The following is a 22,981-nucleotide window of genomic DNA, read 5'->3' as shown; positions in this document are numbered from 1 at the left end:
GGAAGCTTCAGAAACATGAAACCCATGTTGTGGTCCCAAGCTTCCTCCTATCTGGTATAAAGAACCCTGATAATTCAGAGTAGAGCTTATAACCTTTCAGGTTACAAATAACTAAAACTAGTTCAAACAAATTTAAAAGAAAATTGTTGCAGTGGGAGGTAGCATGAAGATCCAGGGCTGTTTCACAGATCCCAAGGCCAACTCACATCAGGGTCTATGAAGCACATGGACTTGCAAACAACTGAAGAACCAAGAATCCATCTAGAGTCCCCTTCACATTTATCATTCAGTTTTTTTTTCCTGAGCAAAGCTTTTCTGTACCCCCCACATATGTTTTCTATGTAATCCTATCTCCTTTCCACAAACTAAAAAGCCAAAGTTATTTGAGGGCTTACATTTTTTGCAGGTGGAAGAACTTCTCTGCAATCTGAATAGCATCTTATATGACACAGTGAAAATGAGAGAATTTCAGGAAGATCCTGAGATGCTTATGGATCTCATGTACAGGTGAACTTTTCTGATAAAATCTAAAGGGCATCACCTGGGGATCCCATATTTGTCACTATGAAGTTCTTACTAATGTAATTACCATAGGTATATGGACAGAATTGTTTTGGATGACATCCAAAGATGTGTATGATAATCAGTAGAAATTAAAATTCAAAGTGGTTTGATTCATATACACATTTTCAGAAAGATCACCTTAGTTCACTAAAGTGAGGTACCCACTCTATAACACTATCTTCTGTTTAACTATTATCTGAATTGTTTTCTAAGTGATTTGGTTCTAATTGTAAAACTTTGACTTCCAGTCCTTGTTCTGTAGAAATGATTTACAGAGGCAAAATTGTTTGTATGTAACATCGTAAGAGGCACAATACTTTTGTCTTCTGTCATTATTTTGAGAAAAAGGAAAGGAAGATAATTGCTTTAGATTCATGACAAAGGACATTATTTTTTTCATAAAGCTATTACTAAGTGCTCTTGGGGTCAAGCATACCTTAGACATGGAACAAAAACAGTTGAGTCAAAGTATTTGACTTTTCTCTCATGTTTTCAAGATATAAGGGAAAATCAGGGTGAAAAAAAAAGTTGTACAGTGTCATGGCCTGCTGCCCTTAAAACTGTTACTCAATCTGTCTTCAGAATTGCCAAGAGTTACCAGACATCTCCCGATCTGCGGCTGACCTGGCTCCAGAACATGGCAGAGAAACACACCAAGAAGAAGTGCTACACGGAGGCCGCCATGTGCCTGGTACATGCTGCTGCCTTAGTAGCCGAGTATCTGAGCATGCTGGAGGACCACAGCTACCTGCCCGTGGGCAGTGTCAGCTTTCAGGTAAGGACACATTCAGCTTTACCCAAGAACAGTGAACTCAACCAGGAGACAATTCTGCCCACACCCCCTGCACTAACAATGTCTAGAAGCATTTTTCATTATTACAACTGGAGTTGGGAAGATGGGTGTTACTGACATCTAAAAGGGAGGGTGTCACTGAACATTCTACAATGCATGGGAGAGTCTTTGCCACTAAGAAGTGCCCAACCCTTTGTCAACAGTGCACATTTGCCTTCTCTAATTGCTTTGCCATTTTTTATTGTTGTTTATAATAATGGTACCTAGAGGAACAGGCACTTTAATAGGTGTTCTGAACTATTACTCCTACTTCACAGATGTAGGATGTGAGAAAGCAATTTTTCTAAGGTCATTTAAAGTCTTTCTCAAAGACTTATAGGTAGCACCATATAATGATAAGCAAGAAAGTACTTCTGAACATTGAAGAAAATTATTTCTCTCATGGCCCAATCTTTTGATTCCATTCCCCAATTCTGTAGGGTCCCACTCAGATCCAATGTCAAGAAAGAATGAAATTGACCTGGAAAGGGAAACAAAAGGCTGAATCCATGTTTTCTGAGAATAACCTAAAATTACTCATAGTTGACAAGGGGAACTTGTCTGCCAGACCTAGAAGATGGCTCAGTGGCCACTTGTTTGTATGTAACATCGTAAGAAGCACAATATTTTTGTTCTTCCTACATAGTTTAATACAGTCTAGAGAGAGAGAAAAAGACAAAGCAAAATCAGTGTTATTAGTACTGTTTTTTAAGAGACACAGTGTGTAGAGATGGCCATCCCTAAAACCATGAACAATACAGCTACAATAATAGAATTTTTTTTCAAGCCAAACTTACAAAGTCATTTATAGTGTTTGTATTATTCTTGTCTGAATTTCCATGACAGATTTTATGAAAGGCTTTGTTCTCAGTATTGTTCTTCAACATGGTATTGTGATGCTTTGTGAACCAGAAAGAAAGGACAATTCAAAGTGGCTTTCCCAGGCTTAGAGAATAAGTCACTAAAATGATTGCTGGAAGAGTTAGGAGCCTCTCATTTCTAGAATAGTGTTCACCTGCAAAACTGGGTTTCACCTCATGTTATTAACCCCTCCCTCCTTATGGTCCTCAATAACAAAAATATGTATTCTATTATTTTATTCTCAGTAAATAAATTTTATTCTCAGTTCAGAAATGTTTGTTATAAAAATCAGTAATTTATTTCTCATCCCAAAGCATAAAAACATTACATCTGATTTTGAATAACACAAAAGCAAAACAGAAAGTTATAAAAATTCTTTTAGGTTCATCTTCTTTCATCAAATTTATTTTGGCCACTTGATATTACCAAGGATAAGTATTACAATTTTTCTTTTTTTGTTTATTTGTTTGTTTTTGGTAGCAGGGATTGAACCCAGGAGCTCTTAAGCACAGAGCCACAGACCCACCCCTTTTTTATATTTTATTTAGAGACAGGGTCTTGCTGAGTTGCTTAGGGCCTCACTAAGTTGCTGAGGCTGGCTTTGAACTCACAATTCTTGTGCCTCAGTCTCCCAAGCCGCTGGGATTACAGATATGTGCTACCATACCTGGCTTTGTATTACAATTTCACTTTCCAGAAAATCTTCAGACTTATCAGTTAGAGTTGAATTATACCATCCCCTTTTTTTATTTTGTTTACTAAACTATTTCTTATAATTTACTACATTTTATTTAATATACTATATTTTATTTAATATTCCCCTATTATTATCTTATTCCTGTTTTTATATTTTATTTAATATTTAATAACTGAAGTATTAATTTCATTTCATTTTTAAATTTCATATGTAATAAGCCCTCTTATTCTTATTTTACTTATAATTCAGTTGATTGGCTTCTAATGAGACATACCAAGGTGAGACAGAATTGTTATTCTAGACCTAATATAAAAACTCCACATTATCCCTACATGGGAACATAGACCTCCATCTTTTCATATATCTTTACTCCTTCATTCCTGCTTTCAGAGCATAATTTATTGAGAATTTCTTCTGTCTTCATGACCTTTATATTCTAGCCAGAAAGATATCATATAATTAATTATTCCATTCTCAATCATAATTATGATAAATACTATTATAAAAAGACACAAAACACTGTGAGCTTTTAGACTGTGGTCCCACCTTAGGGTCAGGAAGGAGTGCAGAAGGTGAGAAGGAAGGTGAGGAACTGTGAAACACGGGTCTTCATGATGGACAGTACACAATGACTAGGTGTTCTCAGATACAGAAATGATGTCAAATTATGTCGTGCTTATGGGTGAACTGTTATTTCTCTCAAATGAGACATAACCAATCAGTTTAGAAATGGGTGCTTGAACGCGACAGAACTTACAACCCACAGTGCCTAAGGTACAAATGGAACTTACCAGCCCACATGAGGGAAGCTAGCCTGGAGAAGTACTCACCAACTAGAGCTGGAGACCTCAGAGATCATCAGATCCCAGAGTCATTGCCTCTTCCTGTCCTAGCCTCTGTTGGGCTTCACGCTCCCCACATTTACAACCTAAGATTTAGGTTTCCATTTCCAGAAGCCTGTTCAGAGAAAGTCTCAGAGTATCTTTTCATTCTGATGGGGTCATGTGCTCATTCTGAATCAATCATAATTGCCAAAGAAATCAAATGCTCCAACTAACTGAGCCAGAGTCACTGGTCTATACCTACAACTCTGAGAGGTTCTCCTAAGAAAATTAGGATGCTTTACATTGTAGAATGAAGGAATTCTGGGCAGTGTTATCAGATGTCCACTGTTAATCTCTTAAATGTTCTTTGCTTCAGTTTTTATCCTCATTCGGCTCCAATAAAATCGAGCCTTTGGAAAATACTTGTAAATTGGAGATAAGTCTGTGCAAGGAAAAATAACTTCGAGGTCACTGAATTCCAAGAAACTGAAATCATTGAAATTCTATGCCCTAGAGAGCAACATTTATTTCACAAATGTAGATATGCACACATTCTCAGATTCTGCAACAAGTTTTACATCCCTAAGCCAGAAGCCAGGAAAGTCTTTCCCAAATCTTTTTCCTCTGGGTAATAAACTAATAAGTTGTTGAGCTTCATATTTATTTCTCTACATGTGGAAAATTGCATGCAATTCTAATAGTACTAGTTTCCTGAGTTATTAGATTCTTCCAACTGAATTTGTTGAACCTCTGTTATCTCCAATTCAGAAACATAATAGGCCTTCATTCTACATCTTAAAGCATACTAATTTTCTTTGGAAGAACCCTTCATAGTTTTAGGTATGGACCAGTGATGCTGGCTCTGTTATTTGAGCATTTAATTTCTTTGGAAGAAAGACTGGTAACAAAAGATTTTGAGAAACTCCACCTATATTCATTAAAGTACATTATGATATTGGATAACAACTATTTCTTCATTGGCTGCTAAAGTTGATCTGGCAGACAGCATTTACTTTACAAGCCATCTCTGATCTAATAGGTAGTGGTGACTGGAGCACTATGCTGAAAGAATTTTGAAAATATATCCAAGTTCAGAGGGGAAAGAGTGCTATAATTGACTAGTTATGTCTACCATGTGCACAGCAATAGGAAGGAGTGGCATATGTGCTACTGGTTTGCAATACCTAAGCTAAGAAGGTATTTAATTTATGCATTGTATGCCTTTCTTCCATAGCTGTGAGCCAAAAAAAAAAGACTTTTAACCTATCAAGAGTTAAAGTAATTGCCAAGATCATAGCTTTGGTAAGGCAAGCAAAGAGCACAATATAAAGAGGTACTTTACTCTCAGGACCAAACAAGTAAAGAATTAGCACTTCCGTAACCATGGGAATAAGTACTTCCCCAAATTTTGTGCCTTGGTTTTTTCATTCAGGTCATACTATCCCTGACCATGAGGCTCTATCTTCTATAATTTATATAAGTAAAAAATGTGTAGAAACAAAAATGTTCAGGGGAAAAAACACTAACTACTGCACTTCTGTTAAAAACTTCCATAAATTTGGCACAGTGGTGTATGCCTATAATTCCAGCCACTTGGGAGGCTGAGGCAGGAGTATTTCAAGTTGAGGCTCAGCAACTTAGTGAGACCCTGTCTCAAAGAAAAATAAAGGGAAATTCTGGTGATGTAGCACAGGCATAATCACTTGCCCAGAATGTGAAAGACCCTGGTTTCAATCCTTAGCACTTAAAAACAAAGAAAACACTTCCATAAAGAAACCATTGCTTGTTAGTGTTATCTTATCAATATAAACACAACTGGCTATTTACCTGAAAGTCAAGACTTCAGGAGAAAAACACAGAAGTCGGAGATTTATTGAGCTATGACAAAGAGCCAAGTTAACTGAGTGTTGGCCTTTGCTTTTTAAAAACCAAGACCCTTGCTGTTTGTCCCTTAGGGTTGTTTTTGCTAATGTGGGGTTGTTTCAACTCAATTGTTGTTATATGAAGGGAAATGTTCCTTATATAAAATCTCCTGGTGGTTAAAAGTAGAAAGGAAATGTGGGGGTTTGAAGACTGGATGCTCAATGTATGCTTTCAAAATGAATGTCAGCCAGGAACTCTTCTGGGTAGAACATCAGACCTGCCATAATCACAGCCTTGGTGAGGATCCTGGGGTTCTTTAATATTTATTTGTTTGTTTGTTTGTTTGTTTGTTTGTTTGTTTTTGGTACCAGGGATTGAACAACACAGAGGCACTAGACCACTGAGCCACATCCCCAGCCCTATTTTGCATTTTACTTGTAGTCAGGATCCCACTGAGCTGCTTTTTGCCTTACCATTGCTGACGCTGGCTTGAATTCCTGATCCTCCTGTCTCAGCATCCTGAGCCACTGAGATTACAGGTGTGCACCACCGTGCCTGGCTAGGATCCTGGATTTCTGCTTCCACACTCCTACCTTCTGGGTTCCTATGGTCCAGTATTCAACTGGTCCCATGTTCTCTGGGCTCATACTGTGTTTTCTTACAGAATATTTCTTCCAACGTGCTGGAGGAGTCTGCAGTCTCTGATGACACCTTGTCACCTGATGAGGATGGGGTGTGCTCAGGCCGGTACTTCACTGAGAGCGGCCTGGTGGGCCTCCTGGAACAGGCCGCCGAGCTCTTCAGCACGGTCAGTGTCCAGAGGGCATCCCAGGGCTGAGCTCGGGAATGCCCAGCCTTAAAGGCTAGTGAGCCCTCTCCACAGATGCCAGGGGCATGCAGGACAGGGGCAGGGCCCAGGGAGGACTTTGATGTGCACAGAGTGCATCAGCTCTCCAAGGGAGGTGGGAAGGCCTTTCATCACTGCTGTGTTCTGGTTTTCACTACATGCGTGTTGGCTGGACAGTAGTTTCACAGTATTATTTCCATTTAATAGGGATGGAAGCTAAGCCACAGTGAGGTGAAATGGCTTGACCAGGGTTACACAATAAATGACTCCCTCATTTTCTCTCTCAGAGAGAAAAAGATGGGAAGGAGCCACTGCAGGGAGAGGGCAGAAATCCATGGTGTCCTCCCTCCTAACAACCGAGTCATCTTCAAGAGCCTCACAGGCAGGACCAGCTCAGAGAAATGCAGGAGCAAAAACCACAGACACTCCCCACATTAGCCTAATCAGGGTCTGAATGCTCCAAATAAGAGAAAAAAAATACATAGAAGACGTCACTGGATTCAGATCAAAGAGAAAAGCCTCTTATCCATTTTTGCTTTAATGATCTCCTTCCCCCACATTGTAATCCATGTAAATATTTAATATTTCGCTATATTTAGAATAACCAATTTATTTTTCTCCCTATATTATTCTTTATTTTCTGCTTTTCACCTCCAAATTTTCTCCCTATAACTTCTATGTATATTAATTATTGTTTTAACCATTGTCTTCTTTTTTTTCGTGATTTCTCATTCAGGATTCAGAAAAGGTCCAATATACTCTTATTTTCTTGAAATTTTAGCTAGAATCCTGTTAACTCCCTGGTGGGCATGCAATGAACATCTGTCTAGAGGAGGACCTCTGACGCTATTTAAATACATAAAAGCTGCCTTCCTGAATGTTCTTAGTCCTCAGTGTCAAATCTTCTCTCCTTTTAGTCTGAGAAAGCCCTTCTCTTTCACATCTTCATATAGGACCATTTAGCAATGTGTCTGGGTCATTTTGAATGTTGAGATGCTGGGACAGCATTCCTGCTGTGTAAAATACTGGGACGCAGAGGTATATCCATTCTCCAGCACATTGTTTGCATAGTGAACTCTGGTTGCTCTTAAGTTTCCATTGTATTAAATTTTCTTTGATGTTCTTCTCCTCTCTCTAAGGGAGGCTTGTATGAGATGGTTAAGGAGGTCTACAAGCTGGTCATCCCCATTCTGGAAGCGCATCGAGATTTCCGGAAGCTGACCTCCACTCATGACAAGCTGCAGAAGGCCTTCGACAACATCATTAAGAAGGTAGCTGGGGGTCTTTGCTAATGGGTACTGTTACTGAGTGGTAGATGATCTTGTCCTGGAGATGGTGGCCAATCCTCCTATCTCTCTAGAAACTCATTGACCTTGAGCACATTACTGCAGTTCTCACCCATCAAACAGAAAAGGGCTCAAAACTGACAGAGGTCCAGATTTCACAGTGTGAAAGGCAGCTTGACTTACTTTATGACCTGGAAATGTGAGAATCTTTTAAATTCACATAAAATAAAGCCCAAGAAATCTTTCATGGGATTTCTTTCATTTTTATTTCCAAAATTTATTCTATAAACATTGAATTTGCTTAGTAGAGGGATTTTTGTTTACATCAACTGTAGAATTGATATGTTTGTAACATAATAAAAAACCCTTTTAACCCAGGGGATCCTTAAGAATGACATCACTAGAGAGAGGTTTTCTTATTTTGCTTAATAGGATCACAAGAGAATGTTTGGAACTTACTTCCCAGTTAGTTTCTATGGATCCAAATTTGGGGATTTGGATGAGCAGGAATTTGTTTACAAGGAACCTGCAATTACAAAGCTTCCTGAGATCTCACATAGACTAGAGGTAAGAAAAGTGATTTTGTGTGCTTGCCATTGTATACTTCACAAAAACAAGTTAGAGTGAATCACTACCAAAAATGAAAAAAAAAAAAGGCCAGGATTCAACATTGAGGTATATATACTTTTTCCACATTGCATTTATTATATGAAGGAGTAGCTGAGATCATGAGGTAAAGCAAGATTTGCATAGTTTTCCCCTAAGATCCTGTACATGTCTTTAAAAATTTATAAATCTACATCATGAATGTTTACTTTTCAGGTCTATATAAAATCCAGTCAATGTCACATCTTCTTATGCTCCATTCCCAATGTTAGTGATATATACTAACAGATGCAGAGTAAAAGGGTTTTTTAGGATGAAGTTTGCCATCTTAACTTCTAAGCAATCCAATCATACTTCTGAGTCACCCTCCTGCAAAATGTTGTGGCTGTCATTGTGGTGTTGCTGGACAGCACAGGCTGTTCTGATAAGGACATTCTTGACAGTAGCTGCAACCTGCCATCTACACTTGGTCAGTAATGTAACAATAAAAAAGCAGCATGTTCTGGCAGGAAAGGCTGAAAAGATGGACAAAAAAGAAACTGTATGAAGAAAAATCAGAAAAAAAAGAGAAAAGAAATAGTTATTGAAAGGAAGACTATCAAAAACCCAGGAAGAAACCCAAGGGGTGCCTCCAAAACAGCACCTTCTGGGGCTGAGTGACTAAGGTCCCTGAAGTGCTGACAACTATTAACCAAAGAGTCACTCCTTATTCTTTCTTGCTATTGCTTGGGATATATGCCCTTTTATGTCTGTAAACTTAAAACACTTTTGTTACCTAATTGCTCCTTGAACTATTATCCTTGCCAAATAAGAAAAGGACTTTTATCCTTACTTGACTCAAAGAAGCCATGGCCCAGAGTGGTTGGGCGTCTTGCCCAAAGACAATAAGCTCATAAGAAGGAAAAGTAGTCACTGACTCAGGCCAATTGGTTCCCTAATATTGTTCCCCTGACATGGAATTAAAGGTGTATATGTTGTCTTCTTGCACATAGTGGTTTGCCACATGATGGGAAGCCTGGTGACCTCTAAATTCTCAAGATACAAAAAGAGGTAAACTGTGCCATACCTCTGCAGATGCCTCAGGAAATAGGATGACGCTCACTAAATTCAAGACAGAGTTTACATTTTGTAGAGAATCATATATCAATTGATGGTGCTGGACTTCCTCATATTTTTATTTATGTCTCAGGAAATGCTGAACTGTGCTCATTAGCTCAGAGGGACTCTGAATAATCAATGAACAAACTGCACTTGTTCCAAACTTACTCCACTTCTAAGAAGACAGAAAGTTGCATTATGTTAAAAATTATCTTTATAAACTATTGTTTCCTCTTACCTAGGGGTTTTATGGTCAATGTTTTGGTGCAGAATTTGTGGAAGTGATAAAAGATTCTACCACAGTGGACAAAACCAAGTTGGATCCTAACAAAGTATGGAGAAAATTTGCCAAAAAGAACCATCAGGTTCCTGAGTCCCCTTATGCTACCTTAAGAATACAAAATGACCTCCCTCTGTCTGAATTGACTCACCAGTCTTTTTTTTTAAAGGAGAGAGAGAGAGAGAGAGAGAGAGAGAGAGAGAGAGAGAGAGAGAGAGAATATCTTTTTTGGAGATGGACACAACACAATGCCTTTATATTTTATTTTATTATATTATTTTTTTAATGTGGTGCTGAGAATCGAACCTAGGTCCCATCCATGCTAGGTGAGCGCTCTACCACTGAGCCACAATCCCAGCCCCTCACCAGTCATTTAAAGGAAACCAAACATTTTTGTCTAGGGCTCCATTACAGATTTATTAGGTCTCCAATCTGCCCCTGCTCCTGCCCCCAGTACTAGGGATTGAACCTAGGAACATCCTACAACTAAGCTACATCCCAAGCCCTTTCTGTAAATATTTATTTTGACTCAGGGTTTCATTCAGTTGCCAGGTAGGCCCTGAATTTGCAGTCTTCCTGCCTCAGCCTCCCCAGCAGCAGGAATTACAGGTGTGTACAACCACATATTTGCATATGTGGTTATTAGGTCTTCAAGAAAACATACTCAAAGGCATGCATCACAACAGGAGCTTTCATTTATCAAGCCCCAACTGGAACTGGGGATGTAGCTCAGTGACAGAGTGCTTTTCTAGCATGTGGGAGGACCTGGGTTCAATCCCCAGTATCAGAAAGAAGAAGAAAAAAAAGCACCTACAGGGTTCCTGGCACTGCATCAGACCCTTTATCATCCTTTCATTTCATTCCCAAACAGCTCTCAAAAATAGACTTTGTTGGGGCTAAGGATGTGGCTCAAGTGGTAATGCACTCACCTGGCATGCGCGGGGCACTGGGTTCAATCCTCAGCACCACATAAAATAAAAAATAAAGATGTTATGTTCACCGAAAACAAAAAAATATTAAAAATTTTTCTCTCTCTTTCTCTCCTCTCTTTCTCTCTCTCTCTCTCTCTCTCTCTCTCTCTCTCTCTCTCTCTCTCTCTCCCTCTCTTTCCCCTCTCTCTTTAAAAAAAAATTAAAAATAGGCTTTGTTGTTTCTGTTTCCAGATATGAAAACTGAGGTAATAGAAATGTTGGGCAATTTTCCAAGAGTATCAAAGTGACAGAGCCAATACTCCAACATGGGGTCTGTCATGTCCAAACCCACATCACTGCTCTTTACTGGCTTTCTATAAACTCTTTAGACTCTCAATTTACAACATATTTAAAAAATGTAGACTTCTGCCTGACAGCTATTTTTCCCCATACTTTTATCAGTCATTGTAATTGTACATAACAGTGGGATCTGTTGTTACATATTTGCACATGCCCGCAATGTAATGATATAATTTGGCCAATGTCATTCCCCTGACTGTATTTAAAGGTATCATTCTTTAGGCTGCAGGTACTCCTTCCAGCTGAGTGCAGGATCTCTGTGCTGTTGGAGAAATGACAAAAAGGGCTTGACCTTCAGTTTTCCCATGTTTATCCCAGGCTATTCCATTTCACCCCATCTATGTGTACCTCAATACAACTCTGATGCTTACCACCCAGAATTAGCATCAGACTCCACAAGCTCAGTCCTCCATCGAACTCAGAGGCACTCAGCCACCGAGACACATCCCCAGCCCTATTTTGTATTTGATTTAGAGACAGGGTCTCCCTGAGTTGCTTAGTGCCTCGCTTTTGCTGAGGCTGGCTTTGAACTCATGATCATTCTGTCGCAAACTATCAGGCTGCTGGAATCACAGGCGTGTGCCATAGCACCTTGCCCACATTTCTAACTAGCTACAAATTTAGGAGTACCCATGACACCTCTAAGGTCAGATAATTCACTAGAATGACTCACAGAACTCAAGAAATACCATTCTTCTGATTACAGACATACAGTGAAGGGCACACATAGGCGAAGGTCTGGGATAGAGCACATAGTTTCTGTGCCCTTGCTGAGTAGAATCCAGGCACAGTACTCTGCCAGCACATCACTGTGTTTGTCAGCCAGGAAGTTCCACTGAGTCTCCGGGTGACCAGTTTTTATTGGGGTTTCATGACATAGGTGTGTTTGAATAAATCAGTAGCCACGTGATAAAACACACTGTTCAGCCCCTCCCCCTTCTCAAAGCTCAGGGGGCTCAAAGTTCCAGCAGTCTGATCACAAGATTGGTCTTTTTGGTGACCACCTGAAGCTATTCATAAGCCCAGGGCTGGTCACCTTATTAGCATAACAAAGACTCCTGTCACTCAGGAAATTCCAAGGGTTTTTGAAGCTCTGTGAAGAAAACAGGGACAAAGAGCCAACATATTCTTTATATTGCCACAGGGGGAGAACTGCCTGCCCGGTCCACTTCACAGCACATATGATGTTCTGGGCTGCTGGAAATAATGCAATGCAGGTGCTACAAAGGGCCAGGGACAGGGGGCACTCACCATCTGATATAGCACTGTATGTGAACTGTGAACCATCCAGACTCCTCCCTCAGCTCTGTCTTCTGGGATGTTATGAAGATGATGCAAATAGGGAGGAACTAGCCATATTTCAGAGTTTGCTTTTCTTCTACATTTTTCAGAATATTTGCTTGTTTAAGACACATTCCTAGCCTAGACTTGAAAATAGTAACTGTGATAAGAGTTGAACTAAGCTTTAGACAGAAATATCTGGAGCCCTTGGATTGGCTGAGTGGCCCAGAGCAATCTGTGCATAGTGTAAACTATGCAGAATCACCACTAACCTCAAGAATCACCACTAACACAAGGAGCACGTCTCCCCTCTTCTTAAATCCCCAAGGTGGGTTATGAGAGCTTGGATGAGAACCTAAATCCAGAATCACAACCAGATTTCATTATACCAAATAGTGATTCACGGTCTGAGGTCAGTGACCCCACCCGTCCACTCCCCTGGGAGGGTGTCCCAGCATCTGTGCCCACTGCCATTCTTTTTCTTTCTTTCTTTATTTTTTAAAGATGCCTTTCTGCTGCATAGTGGTGCACACTGTAATCCCAACGACTCAGGAAGCAGAGGCAGGAGGATGGTAAGTTGGAGGGAGGTTAGCTTCAGCAACTTAGCGAGACCCTGCCTCAAAAATAAGAAAATAAAAAGGAAGGGGATATAACTCAGTGGTAGAGCACCTGAGGGCTCAATCCCCAGAACCATAAAAAAATAAAAATAAAGATACCTTCTTAATTAATAAGCACCTTTTTCACTGTGTGTGTGCACACATGCATATGAGTATGTTTAAATGTTGTACATACAGTTAAATTCAATGTTTTCATTTTAGTTCTTTGAGTTTTGACCAATATGTGTAGCCACAATCATGATATATCACTCCAAAACATTTCCCAATGCTGCTTTGTAGTGATTTTCTGTTTCCAGCCCTGACAGTCCTTCATCTGTATTCCATCTCTGTACCAGTGTCTCTTCCAGAAAGTACCCATGTGGAAACACACATAGCCATTTGAGGCTGGCTTCTCTCACTTAGCATGGCCCATCTGGTGCATCCATATTGTTCTGGTTCAGTCCTGCCTACTGATGAATACTATTCTGCTCTCTTCCTGTGCCACCGTTTGTTTATCCCTTTGGTTTGGTTTATTTCTAGTTTTTGTCTTATGAATAATGTGATTATCGACGTTTGTGTACAGAGATTTTTGTGGCTATAAGTTTTCATTTCTCTTGAACACCCATGTAGGTAGGAATGAGATCGCAGGGCTGAGGTCCAGTTCATTAACTATATGAGAAGTTGCTAACCTGTTTTGCCATGTGGCTGTGTATCCTGCATCCCCTCATCTGTGCATGAAAGTTTCAGCTGCTCTCGGTCCCTGCCAGCACTTGGTACTATTAGTTTTCTTAGTCTGACCATGCACACTTTCTAAGTGTGTTACAGTCATGGTAACTCTGGAAAATAAAGCTTGGCTCTTGGGAATAGCAGTTTGCAAATCTCCATTCTGAGGCTTCTGTTGGATCCGTCTGCTCTGCTTGGAAAGAGCAGCTGGAGTTGGAGACTCTTCCACAGGCACATTCCTCTCCTCTTCCTCTTGGCCCTTTCTTTCCCTGGGGTGGAAAGGAGGAGCTGCCGGTTCTGAATGCTCCCTTGATACGCTCAGCCCCAGTAGCTTCCACGCGAGCCGGTTCTGAATGCTCCCTTGATACGCTCAGCCCCAGTAGCTTCCACGCGCCGCGCCGTGTTCCAGCATGCCCTTCAGTGTGTCATGGATCCTCTTTGCAGAATGGCTCATCTCCTCCTTCCCCTTGCCTCTCCCTCCAGGCCTACATACAGATCACTTTTGTGGAGCCTTACTTTGATGAGTATGAGATGAAAGACAGGGTAACCTACTTTGAATTTCAACCTGCAGAGGTTCATGTACACCACCCCCTTCACTCTCAAGGGACGGCTTCGTGGAGAGCTGCACGAGCAGTACCAGAGGAACATGGTCCTGACCACCATGCACGCCTTCCCCTACATCAAGACCAGGATCAGCGTCATCCAGAAGGAGGAGGTAACATGCCCAGAGGGGAACAGCCACCATGAAGGAATGGGCCTAGGTGAGGCAGGCTGGAGTGGAACATGAAGAGGGGCACACTTAAAATACTGTGATTGACCCAGCAGCTTAGGAGGCTGAGTCAGGAGGATCTCAAGTTCAAAGTGAGGCACTAAGCAACTCAGTGAGACCCTGTCTCTAAATAAAATACAAAATAGGGCTGGGAGTGTGGCTGAGTGGTTTACTGCCCCTGAGTTTAATCCCCAGTCTCCCCTCCCCCCAAAAAAAACCCAACAATATATGATTGAGCCATACCCTCAAGATTCCAGGGAATCACATTTAGGCATGTACGTGTTTTATAGCCCTGTTTTATATTAACTATTCAACACTTTAGAGCTATATCTCTAGTGTAAATACGTTTACATATTTAATTGCAATGTTTAATATTTATTTCTATTTTAAATATGTACTTAAGTAAAATATATATACAGTTGTCCCTTCATATCCTCCACAGCCATCCAGTCAACCAACTACAGACTGAAATACTGGGGGAGAATCATTTCATCTATACTGAACACATACAGACTTTTTTATCCTCTCTATTCCCTAAACAATATGCTTTGACTCTATTTACATAGCATTTGTACTGGGTTAGGTACTATAAGTCATCTAGAGATGGTTTAAAGTACAAGAAGTATGTACACATACTATACCATCTTATGGGAAGGGCTTGAGCATCCTCAGATTTGGGTATGGGAAGGGGTGTCCTGGAACTATGCCCATGGGATGAATTATTTAAGTTTTAAATATTTAATGTAAAAATTTTAAATACCTAAAAGCTCATAAATGATTTAGGCATAGTTTTTTGTTAATTATTAGAGACAGGTGCCTGAGTGAGGAACCCCATGGAGTTAGTGGTGTGTTATTGGAAGAGACCATGAGACAAGTGAACCAACTGACTTCTAGTCCACGCTTCTTCTGATGACTTTGCACAAGCTACTTGTCCCCAATTTCTTCATCTATATATTGACAGGAAAGACCTCTGCATACAGAAGACTGTTGACCTGTTTTAATAGGACTGATCAAAAAAAATCCTCAATGTTGGACTTAGTAGCACAGCCATATAATTCCAGCAACTCTGGAGACTGAGGCAGGAGGAATGCTAGTTCAAAGCCAGCCTCAGCAACTTAGCAAGGCCCTATGCAATTTAGTAAGACCCTGTCTTAAAATGAAAAGGGCTAGGAATATGGCTCAGTAGTTAAGTACCCCTAGGTTTAATCCCCAGGTTAAAAAAAAAAAGGAAAAAAAAGAAAGTTCTTAAACCACAGAATTGTTCAAAATTATATGCTATAAGCATTTTATTTTTCTTTAAAACAGCTACATGTCATCTTTTTTTATATATAGTGATACAACCTTCTCTGATTATGGGTTCACTGATCACAATTCATCATTGTCTTTCTTGTATAAACCACACCCATAGTGCATTGTCCATGATTTTCAGTTTTGCTTTCTGTAAAGAAGAATGAGGCCTTAAAGATTCTTGTTTAACAATACGAGAGTAGAAAGCTTCTAGATTTTTATGATTTCTTCCCCTAGCATTTTATAGTTGTCTTGAGCACACCTAATATGACAGGAATTTTTATAACAGCTCACTTTCATGTTGTCTTGCCCAAGCACTCAGCTCAGTTTTCTTAGAAACAACTCTTTTTCTATCCACACCCATAGTTCATCAGTTTAGGCTTTATTTAATTAGATTAGGTCATTAAAATAACAAGTATAACAGGCATCATCAAGTCAGTGAGCAGTAGATGGCTTGTGAATATCCACTTCATTGGGCAAGCACAGCAATGGCTGAGCCCGTCAGCCAGTGTTGAGTAAGACAACCGTGTCGGCAAAGGGGTTTCACAGAGGGCACAGAGAGCATGACCTGGGGATTCAGTCAACAGGAGGTGGGTTTGGAAGGCATTCCTGTGTTTCTTATTGTTTTGACTTTTGAACACTAAATTATTCTAGGCATAGCACAGAAATAACTTGATTACCTCACTGAAGGCCTCTGTCCAAATGGGGTCACATTCAGAGCTACTGGAGGTTAGGACTTCAACATATGAATTTGGGGGATAGGAATCAACCCATCGCATTCAGGATCAGAATGGAAAGAACTTATGAATGCAGACCTAATAGAACCTTGCTATTGACTGCCTGTGTCGTTTTATAGAACTTAAGCTTATAAATCCCCCTTTGAGTATAAAATGGAAAGAATGGGAAAATAGTTTAAAAGAATAAATGTTACATGTATATAAAGTTCCTGGAACGTGGTAAGTACTCTGGACACGTTAGGTCCTTCCTTCTTTTAAACCTATTAAGATTACTCAAAAAGTCTTCGCTGCTTTTTCAAATCCAGGTGCCCTCTCTGATATAGCTCCAGGTTTGTTCATGGCTTGTGAGATCAGACAGTAGCTTCCCCATATTTGTGTCTTATGTTCAGTTTGTTTTGACTCCAGTGGAAGTTTCCATTGAAGACATGAAGAAGAAGACCCTGCAGTTAGCAGTGGCCATTAACCAGGAGCCCCCTGATGCAAAGATGCTTCAGATGGTGCTTCAGGGCTCTGTAGGAGCCATTGTAAATCAGGTAACAAGTGAGTTGGTGGCAGCTCCTCTAGTTCTCAGTGTTTTGGTTGTGATGTCTACCTCCTTCCTTGGGGTTGATAAGTCTGATCCACGTACAAACAATGTTTCTAAATTTAAACTGAACACTCGTGTGGTTTGGAAGACTTTTAGGAGGCCTCTTTTTTGTTTAACAACTTAAGGTAGAAAAGAAATCCTAGAGATAAGCGGACCAGGTTTAAGGAATGCCACATCAGGGCCAGACCTGGCAGTATGATCCAGGACTGGGGTCCTGTTGAAGAGAGCTTAGTCATGCCCGGTACAGGCAAGGTTGTTTCAGGACTTAAGACTAAGCTAAGCCTCTCTGTAAGAGAGAGGAGCAAAGGCTTAGACCATCCAGCTCCTGGATCAGTCACCAGATGAACTGACAGGCCAAGGGCCTTGCCAGCAAGGAGTTCCTGGGAATCAGGCTCCTTAGGTCACTTCAGACCCGACTAGACCTTCTCAGACTTCTTAGAACTCTAATTCCTAAACTCAACATGGGACTAACCCTGTCTCAATTGGAGGGAGGTACTAGCCTAGAACTCTCTATTCAGTGGGCCCCCTTAATGTCAGTTCTAGATGCTCCATTGTCCCACACTCCACACTCAAAAATTCAAGGTGCATCATGATTCTTTACTCACTGAACACATTCTCCAACTGAGGATTCACTAGCAAAATTCTGAGTCCCCTTAACATCAAGAGAACTGAAACAGCTACAGGAGAAATGACTGTTGCCTTTCCAAGATCAGAAAATAATTAGGAAGATTTTGTTTTTGTAAGGTGCCAATCCTTTCATGGAAGACTCAGTAAATCCATAGCCACAGACTATCTGAGTCCTGTACAGCTCTCCAACTCTAACTGGCACTTGTGCAAAATGATGTCAACACTAGGGTAACCAGATAAGTGGGTATGAGCAGAGAGATAAGGCAATTTTTAGAAAAACTGGAAGCACATAATTTTTGATGCATTTGCTTGACCTTTATGTATCAAGGAAAGCCTATTTGTACCTGTGAGTATTCTCCTAAAACTTAGGATTCCTCCTAAGGAATCAGAGTTACCTGAGAAGCTCAAGACTTTCAGTGACTTTTTGTTTTAGTCAAACCAACTACAAAATTAAATGTTAAAACTAAGAAGCCACTCCAACATTTTCTCCAAATAATGTAATTTTCTTTCCAATATCAATTTTGTTTTCTTACTTTTTTCCATCAGGGACCACTGGAAGTAGCCCAAGTGTTTTTGGCTGAAATTCCAGCTGACCCAAAACTCTATCAACATCACAACAAGTTGAGGTTATGCTTTAAGGTATTCATAATGAGGTAAGAATGGAAATGGGTGGGGATTTCAGTAAGCAGTGGTTCTCTAAATGTGTTCCCCATACCAGCATCTTTAGTATCACTTGAGAACCTACTAAAAAGATAAGATGGTGCTGGAGGTATAGCTTAATGGTAGAACACTTATCTAGCATGCACAAAACTCTGGGCTTAATCCCCAGCACTGCAAATATAGAAAGGGAGGCAGGGAGGGAGGGAGGGAAGGAAAGAAGGAAGGAAGGAAGAGGGGAAAGAAGGAGTCTCAGGCACCTCTCACCTACCCAATCCCATGGGGTGGGTTCCAGCAATTTCTGCATTAAAAGTTCTGCTGGGGACTGGGGTTGTGGTTCAGTGGTAGAGCGCTTGCCTAGCACATGTGAGGCACTGGGTCCAATCCTCATCACCACATAAAAATATATAAATAAAATTAAGTATTTTATTTTATTTTATTTTAAAAGTCCTGCTGAGTGATGCTGATGTGCACTGAAGTTTGAGAAACACTGCAGTAGAGCAGTACTACATCTACTACTAATAAGTAATTTATACTTGAACTGTGAAGTGCCACTTCATGCCTACAATCTCATGAATGGCTCACAATCACAGTGTAAGACAGGTACATCATCATCCTCATTTTACAAAAGAGGAATCAGAGGTTCAGAGATGGGATGTGATTTCACTTACAGTCACATAGCCAGTCAGTGGCTGAGTTCAAACCAGGTATTCTGCATCTGAACAGTCCACATTTCCACCAATGTTCTGATAGTCCACTGATGCATTAGCATCCCAGAAGTTCTTAGCATTGACAATTTTTGTAATTTCCCAAATCATAAATAACTTGTTTTTAAAAACCGAGAAAGAGATACTGCCTCAAATGGAGAGGTAAAGGTAAGGTTCTCAAGCTGGGATTTTGCAAAAGTGTCATCCTGAAGACACTTCCCCTTGTCACACAGGCCTCATCTCTGCTTCTGAATTCTGCAGTGGAACTGGCTTCCAGAGCAACTGGGTCAGCCTGGACAGGAAGTAGGTCTTTGGGCACTCTTGGAATCTCTTAGAATATAGACAGGTGTATTGCATCTCTGAGACCTTTAAAGAATTACTAGGAAGGATGTGATGGCATTTCACCTACAAGAGAAAAGGACGTCAGAAAAATGTATGCCAATGTTTCTTTTTATCTAGAATCTTAGAGCAGCAGTTGGGATTTGGATATGAAGTGTCCCCTAGGAGCTCCTGTATTAATATGGGAATGTTCAAGGAGGAATGCTTGGATTAGGGGAACCATAACCTTAGCACTCCATCTTAATTTGAATATGGACAAACTAGGTGATAACTGTAGGCAGGTGGGACATGGCTGGAGGAGGTGGGTCACTTGGAATGTGACCTGGAAGGGTTCATCTTCCCTGTGGCCCTTTTTCTCTTGCTCTCTCTGCTTCCTGGCTACCATGATATTAACCCTCACCTTGGGCCCAGAACAATGGGGTCAGCCAACCATAGACTAAACCTCTGAAACTATGAGCTCAAAATAAACTTTTCTTCCTCTAAATTGTTCTTGTCAGGTATTTTTGTCACAGAAACAAGAAGTTGACTAACACCATAGCATATAAAGGATAGGAATAAGCTTACTTGACAGAATTAGGAGAAAGGAGGCCAAAAGTTAAAGTTTGTTAAAGTCATTGAAAACTCATCAGGATGCTAGGGTTGGGTGAGGTTGGAAATATGGCCTTCAAAGGTTGCAGTGGTCCAGGGCTCTCTGGACTTCTGAAGGGACCTGTGAAATCTTTAGTGAGTACTTTCTGTGACCCAGGTATGATATTAGGGGAACAAGAGCAGGGAGCATCTGTTCTTGATGATCCTCCACACCAAATAACAACACAAAGCAGCCTGCACTAAGAACTCTAAGTGTTCTAAATATAGGACTACAGAGATAAGAAAAGGCAGGTCCACTACAGAATGGAGTGATTAGAACAGGCTTTGTGGAAAAACACCACTTAAACCTTGTCTTGAATATCTGTTGGGAAGAAAAGGGGTAGTGGGAAGAGGAAGCCATTACTGGTAAATGAACCATCATGACCGCAAGACTTGGAGTCAGGAATGCAGACGGTGCTTCTGGACTCCTCTCAGTCCTGCTAGAGCAGCATGTTCTTGAAAGCCTGCCAGGACAGGAAGCAAAGGTCAGAGAGGCGACAATATTAGTAAACAGGACTTTGCGTACAGTTTAAATGTAAAGGGAAGCTTATTAGGGAAGAAGTGATTTTCCTTTTGCTTATAATTCAAACTGATTTCCTGTACTACATCTTCAATCTAATATCTTGTGAGTGTGATCATCTCCAGGACTCCACCTGGTTAAATATATCTAAGAAATCCTTATTGAACTCACATTCCTAATTAGCTCCCAGCCCCAGAAAAAGTTACTACAAATGGAGCTGAGAAAACTAGTCTCAGGCAAGAGACACAAAAGACAATGGGATTTTCTAGGAATGGTCCTTTAATGATGTTATAATTTAGTTTTTGAGGATGTTATCTATCTTTATCCCAACATGGCTTGCAAAAATGCTAAATTTGGGGCTGGGCATGGTGGCACATGTCTGTTATCCCAGCAGTTTGGGAGGCTGAGGCAGGAGGATCTTGAGTTCAAAGCCAGCCTCAGCAACGGAAAGATGCTAATCAACTCAGTGAGACCCTGTCTCTAAATAAAATACAAAATAGGGCTGAGGATATGGCTCAGGGGTCAAGGGCCCTTGAGTTCAATCCCTGGTACTCCCTACCCTCAAAAAAGCTGATTTTTAAAATTGAATTCACCATTTGAAATGCTATTCTCCACCCCTCTCAGTGATCATTCCCATCCTGATGAGACCAGACTGTAGGCCCACTTTCCTGGCTGCCCTTGGCCTGTGGCATTTTGTTCTGGGAATGCCAGGAGACCATCAGTGCTTCCCAAACTTCCCTGCACTTACACAGGACCTGGTCTTGTCAAAATATAGGTCCTGATTTAGTAGGTCTGAGACTGGGGCCTGACACTGCACTTCTAATCAATTCCCAGGTGCTGATGCTACAGCTGGATAGAGGAGACTGAGTAAAAGAGGCTGTAGAGTTTGCTTGGTTGCATCCCTTTCACATTTTTCCCCTACCCCAGACCTAAACCCCTCAGGCCATCTCTGTTGTCATTGGCCTCTTTTACCTTCCCCATCTTCCCTTCAAAAAAGTAAAAGTTCTCAAACTGCTACTCCTCCAACCAACATCAGCAAACCCTTAGCACAGCTTCCTGCCACATGTATGGGGAGACAAAGTCCTAATTCAAATGGGACAAGACGAAGCGGGGCTGGCACACAGTTGCCATGTTGTCTCAGGACAGCAATGATGACAAAGATGTTTCATTGTTTGACACAGAAGAGACAACTAATAGACCAAGAAAATCCAAAACCCGACATCCAGTGGCATCATTTCTCCATTTGTTCTTCCGAGTCAGTGCCATTATAGTCTATCTTCTCTGTGAATTGCTCAGCAGCATCTTTATTGCCTGTATGGTGACAATTATCCTGTTGTTGTCATGTGACTTTGGGGCATGAAGAATGTCACAGGTAGACTGATGGTAGGCCTTCCGTGGTGGAATCATATTGATGATGATGGAAAGAATCATTGGGTGTTTGAGTCCAGGAAGGTATCTCCTCAGGAGAATAACACTGTTTTAGAGGCTGAATCAAGAATCTCTTGGTTAAGACTAATTGCCTGTCCAGTGCTATGGGTGATATTTGCCTTTAGTACTCTCTTCTCCTTCAGAGTGAAGTGGTTGGCTGTGGTTATCATGGGTGTGGTACTACAGAGTGCCAACCTGTGTGGTTACATCAGGTGCAAAGCGGGCAGCCAGAAGAATTTAACCAGCATGGCTATCTCGTATCTTAGAAAGCAGTTTTTAAAACAAAACACTGGAAATGAACAGAGAGAAAGCTTATGTTCTCTGTCATATTGGGGAAGGGCAAAGAGATTCTTGATTATGAACTGTTTAGAGCTCAGTCCAGTTGCATAGAGGAACATTGTTTTTTGTTTGTTTTGTTTTCACTTACAAAGTTACTATTAAAACTGTTTTCTTTTTTTAAACAAAGTTTTTATTTTCTTTTTCTAGTAGTTGAGGCTGGGAAGTATGATGATATCACTAGAAACATTGTCAGAATTTATTTTATGGTGTACATATGTATGCATATAGTAATGTATCAGTATATCCCAAATTAATGTGTTAGGTTTACACATATTACAGAGATATTTGCATTTTGATCCATAGAATATAGGATATTCTTAGTCTATCTTAAAGGTATGTGTGTTTACATACTATTTCTGTAGATTATTTTCAGAAATAAGTTGATTCCATGATTAAGAATAAGCACTTGGCTTGTGTATGAGTTAAAAAGTTAGAAAAAATGTTAATTTTAAATATATACTTCATGTTGAAATTGCTTACCTTAGATATGCACAAGTGAAAACCAAATTCAGGCTGGTAGTGTTAACTAGTTTCTAAGATTTTCTTTTATTTTTATACTTAAGGCCTAAATAATAAATGGAATCTTTATAGTTTATGTTTAAGGGATACCCAGGGATTGCTGCTATTCTACTTATTTCATGGAAAGGATAGTCAGATTTTTATTTTGGAACTTCCTGGAAATTCTTTGGTGGTCTTTGGACTAATAATATCTTTTAGTACTAAATTAAT

The 22,981-nt window shown here is 40.4% G+C and overlaps 1 protein-coding gene and 1 pseudogene across 1 annotated transcript; both read left to right on the top strand.

Moving 5' to 3' along the window:
* Positions 1-406: 406 nt before the first annotated feature.
* LOC113199888 (dedicator of cytokinesis protein 8) lies at positions 407-19,552 on the top strand (the record flags this gene model as incomplete). Its single annotated transcript, XM_077794753.1, is given in 11 exon segments — positions 407-507; positions 1,147-1,339; positions 6,306-6,449; positions 7,628-7,759; positions 8,207-8,341; positions 9,721-9,810; positions 14,113-14,183; positions 14,185-14,344; positions 16,812-16,955; positions 18,182-18,288; positions 19,459-19,552. Coding segments are annotated over 11 exon segments (1,371 nt in total), but the record flags the coding sequence as incomplete, so codon positions are not given.
* Positions 19,553-21,614: 2,062 nt separating this feature from the next.
* On the top strand, positions 21,615-22,303 carry LOC144252420 (Golgi apparatus membrane protein TVP23 homolog B pseudogene; annotated as a pseudogene).
* Positions 22,304-22,981: the final 678 nt, after the last annotated feature.

The sequence above is a fragment of the Urocitellus parryii genome, unplaced genomic scaffold, assembly GCF_045843805.1.
Source record: "Urocitellus parryii isolate mUroPar1 unplaced genomic scaffold, mUroPar1.hap1 Scaffold_4291, whole genome shotgun sequence".
NCBI lineage: Eukaryota > Metazoa > Chordata > Mammalia > Rodentia > Sciuridae > Urocitellus > Urocitellus parryii.
This window is presented reverse-complemented; position numbering and strand designations above follow the sequence as displayed.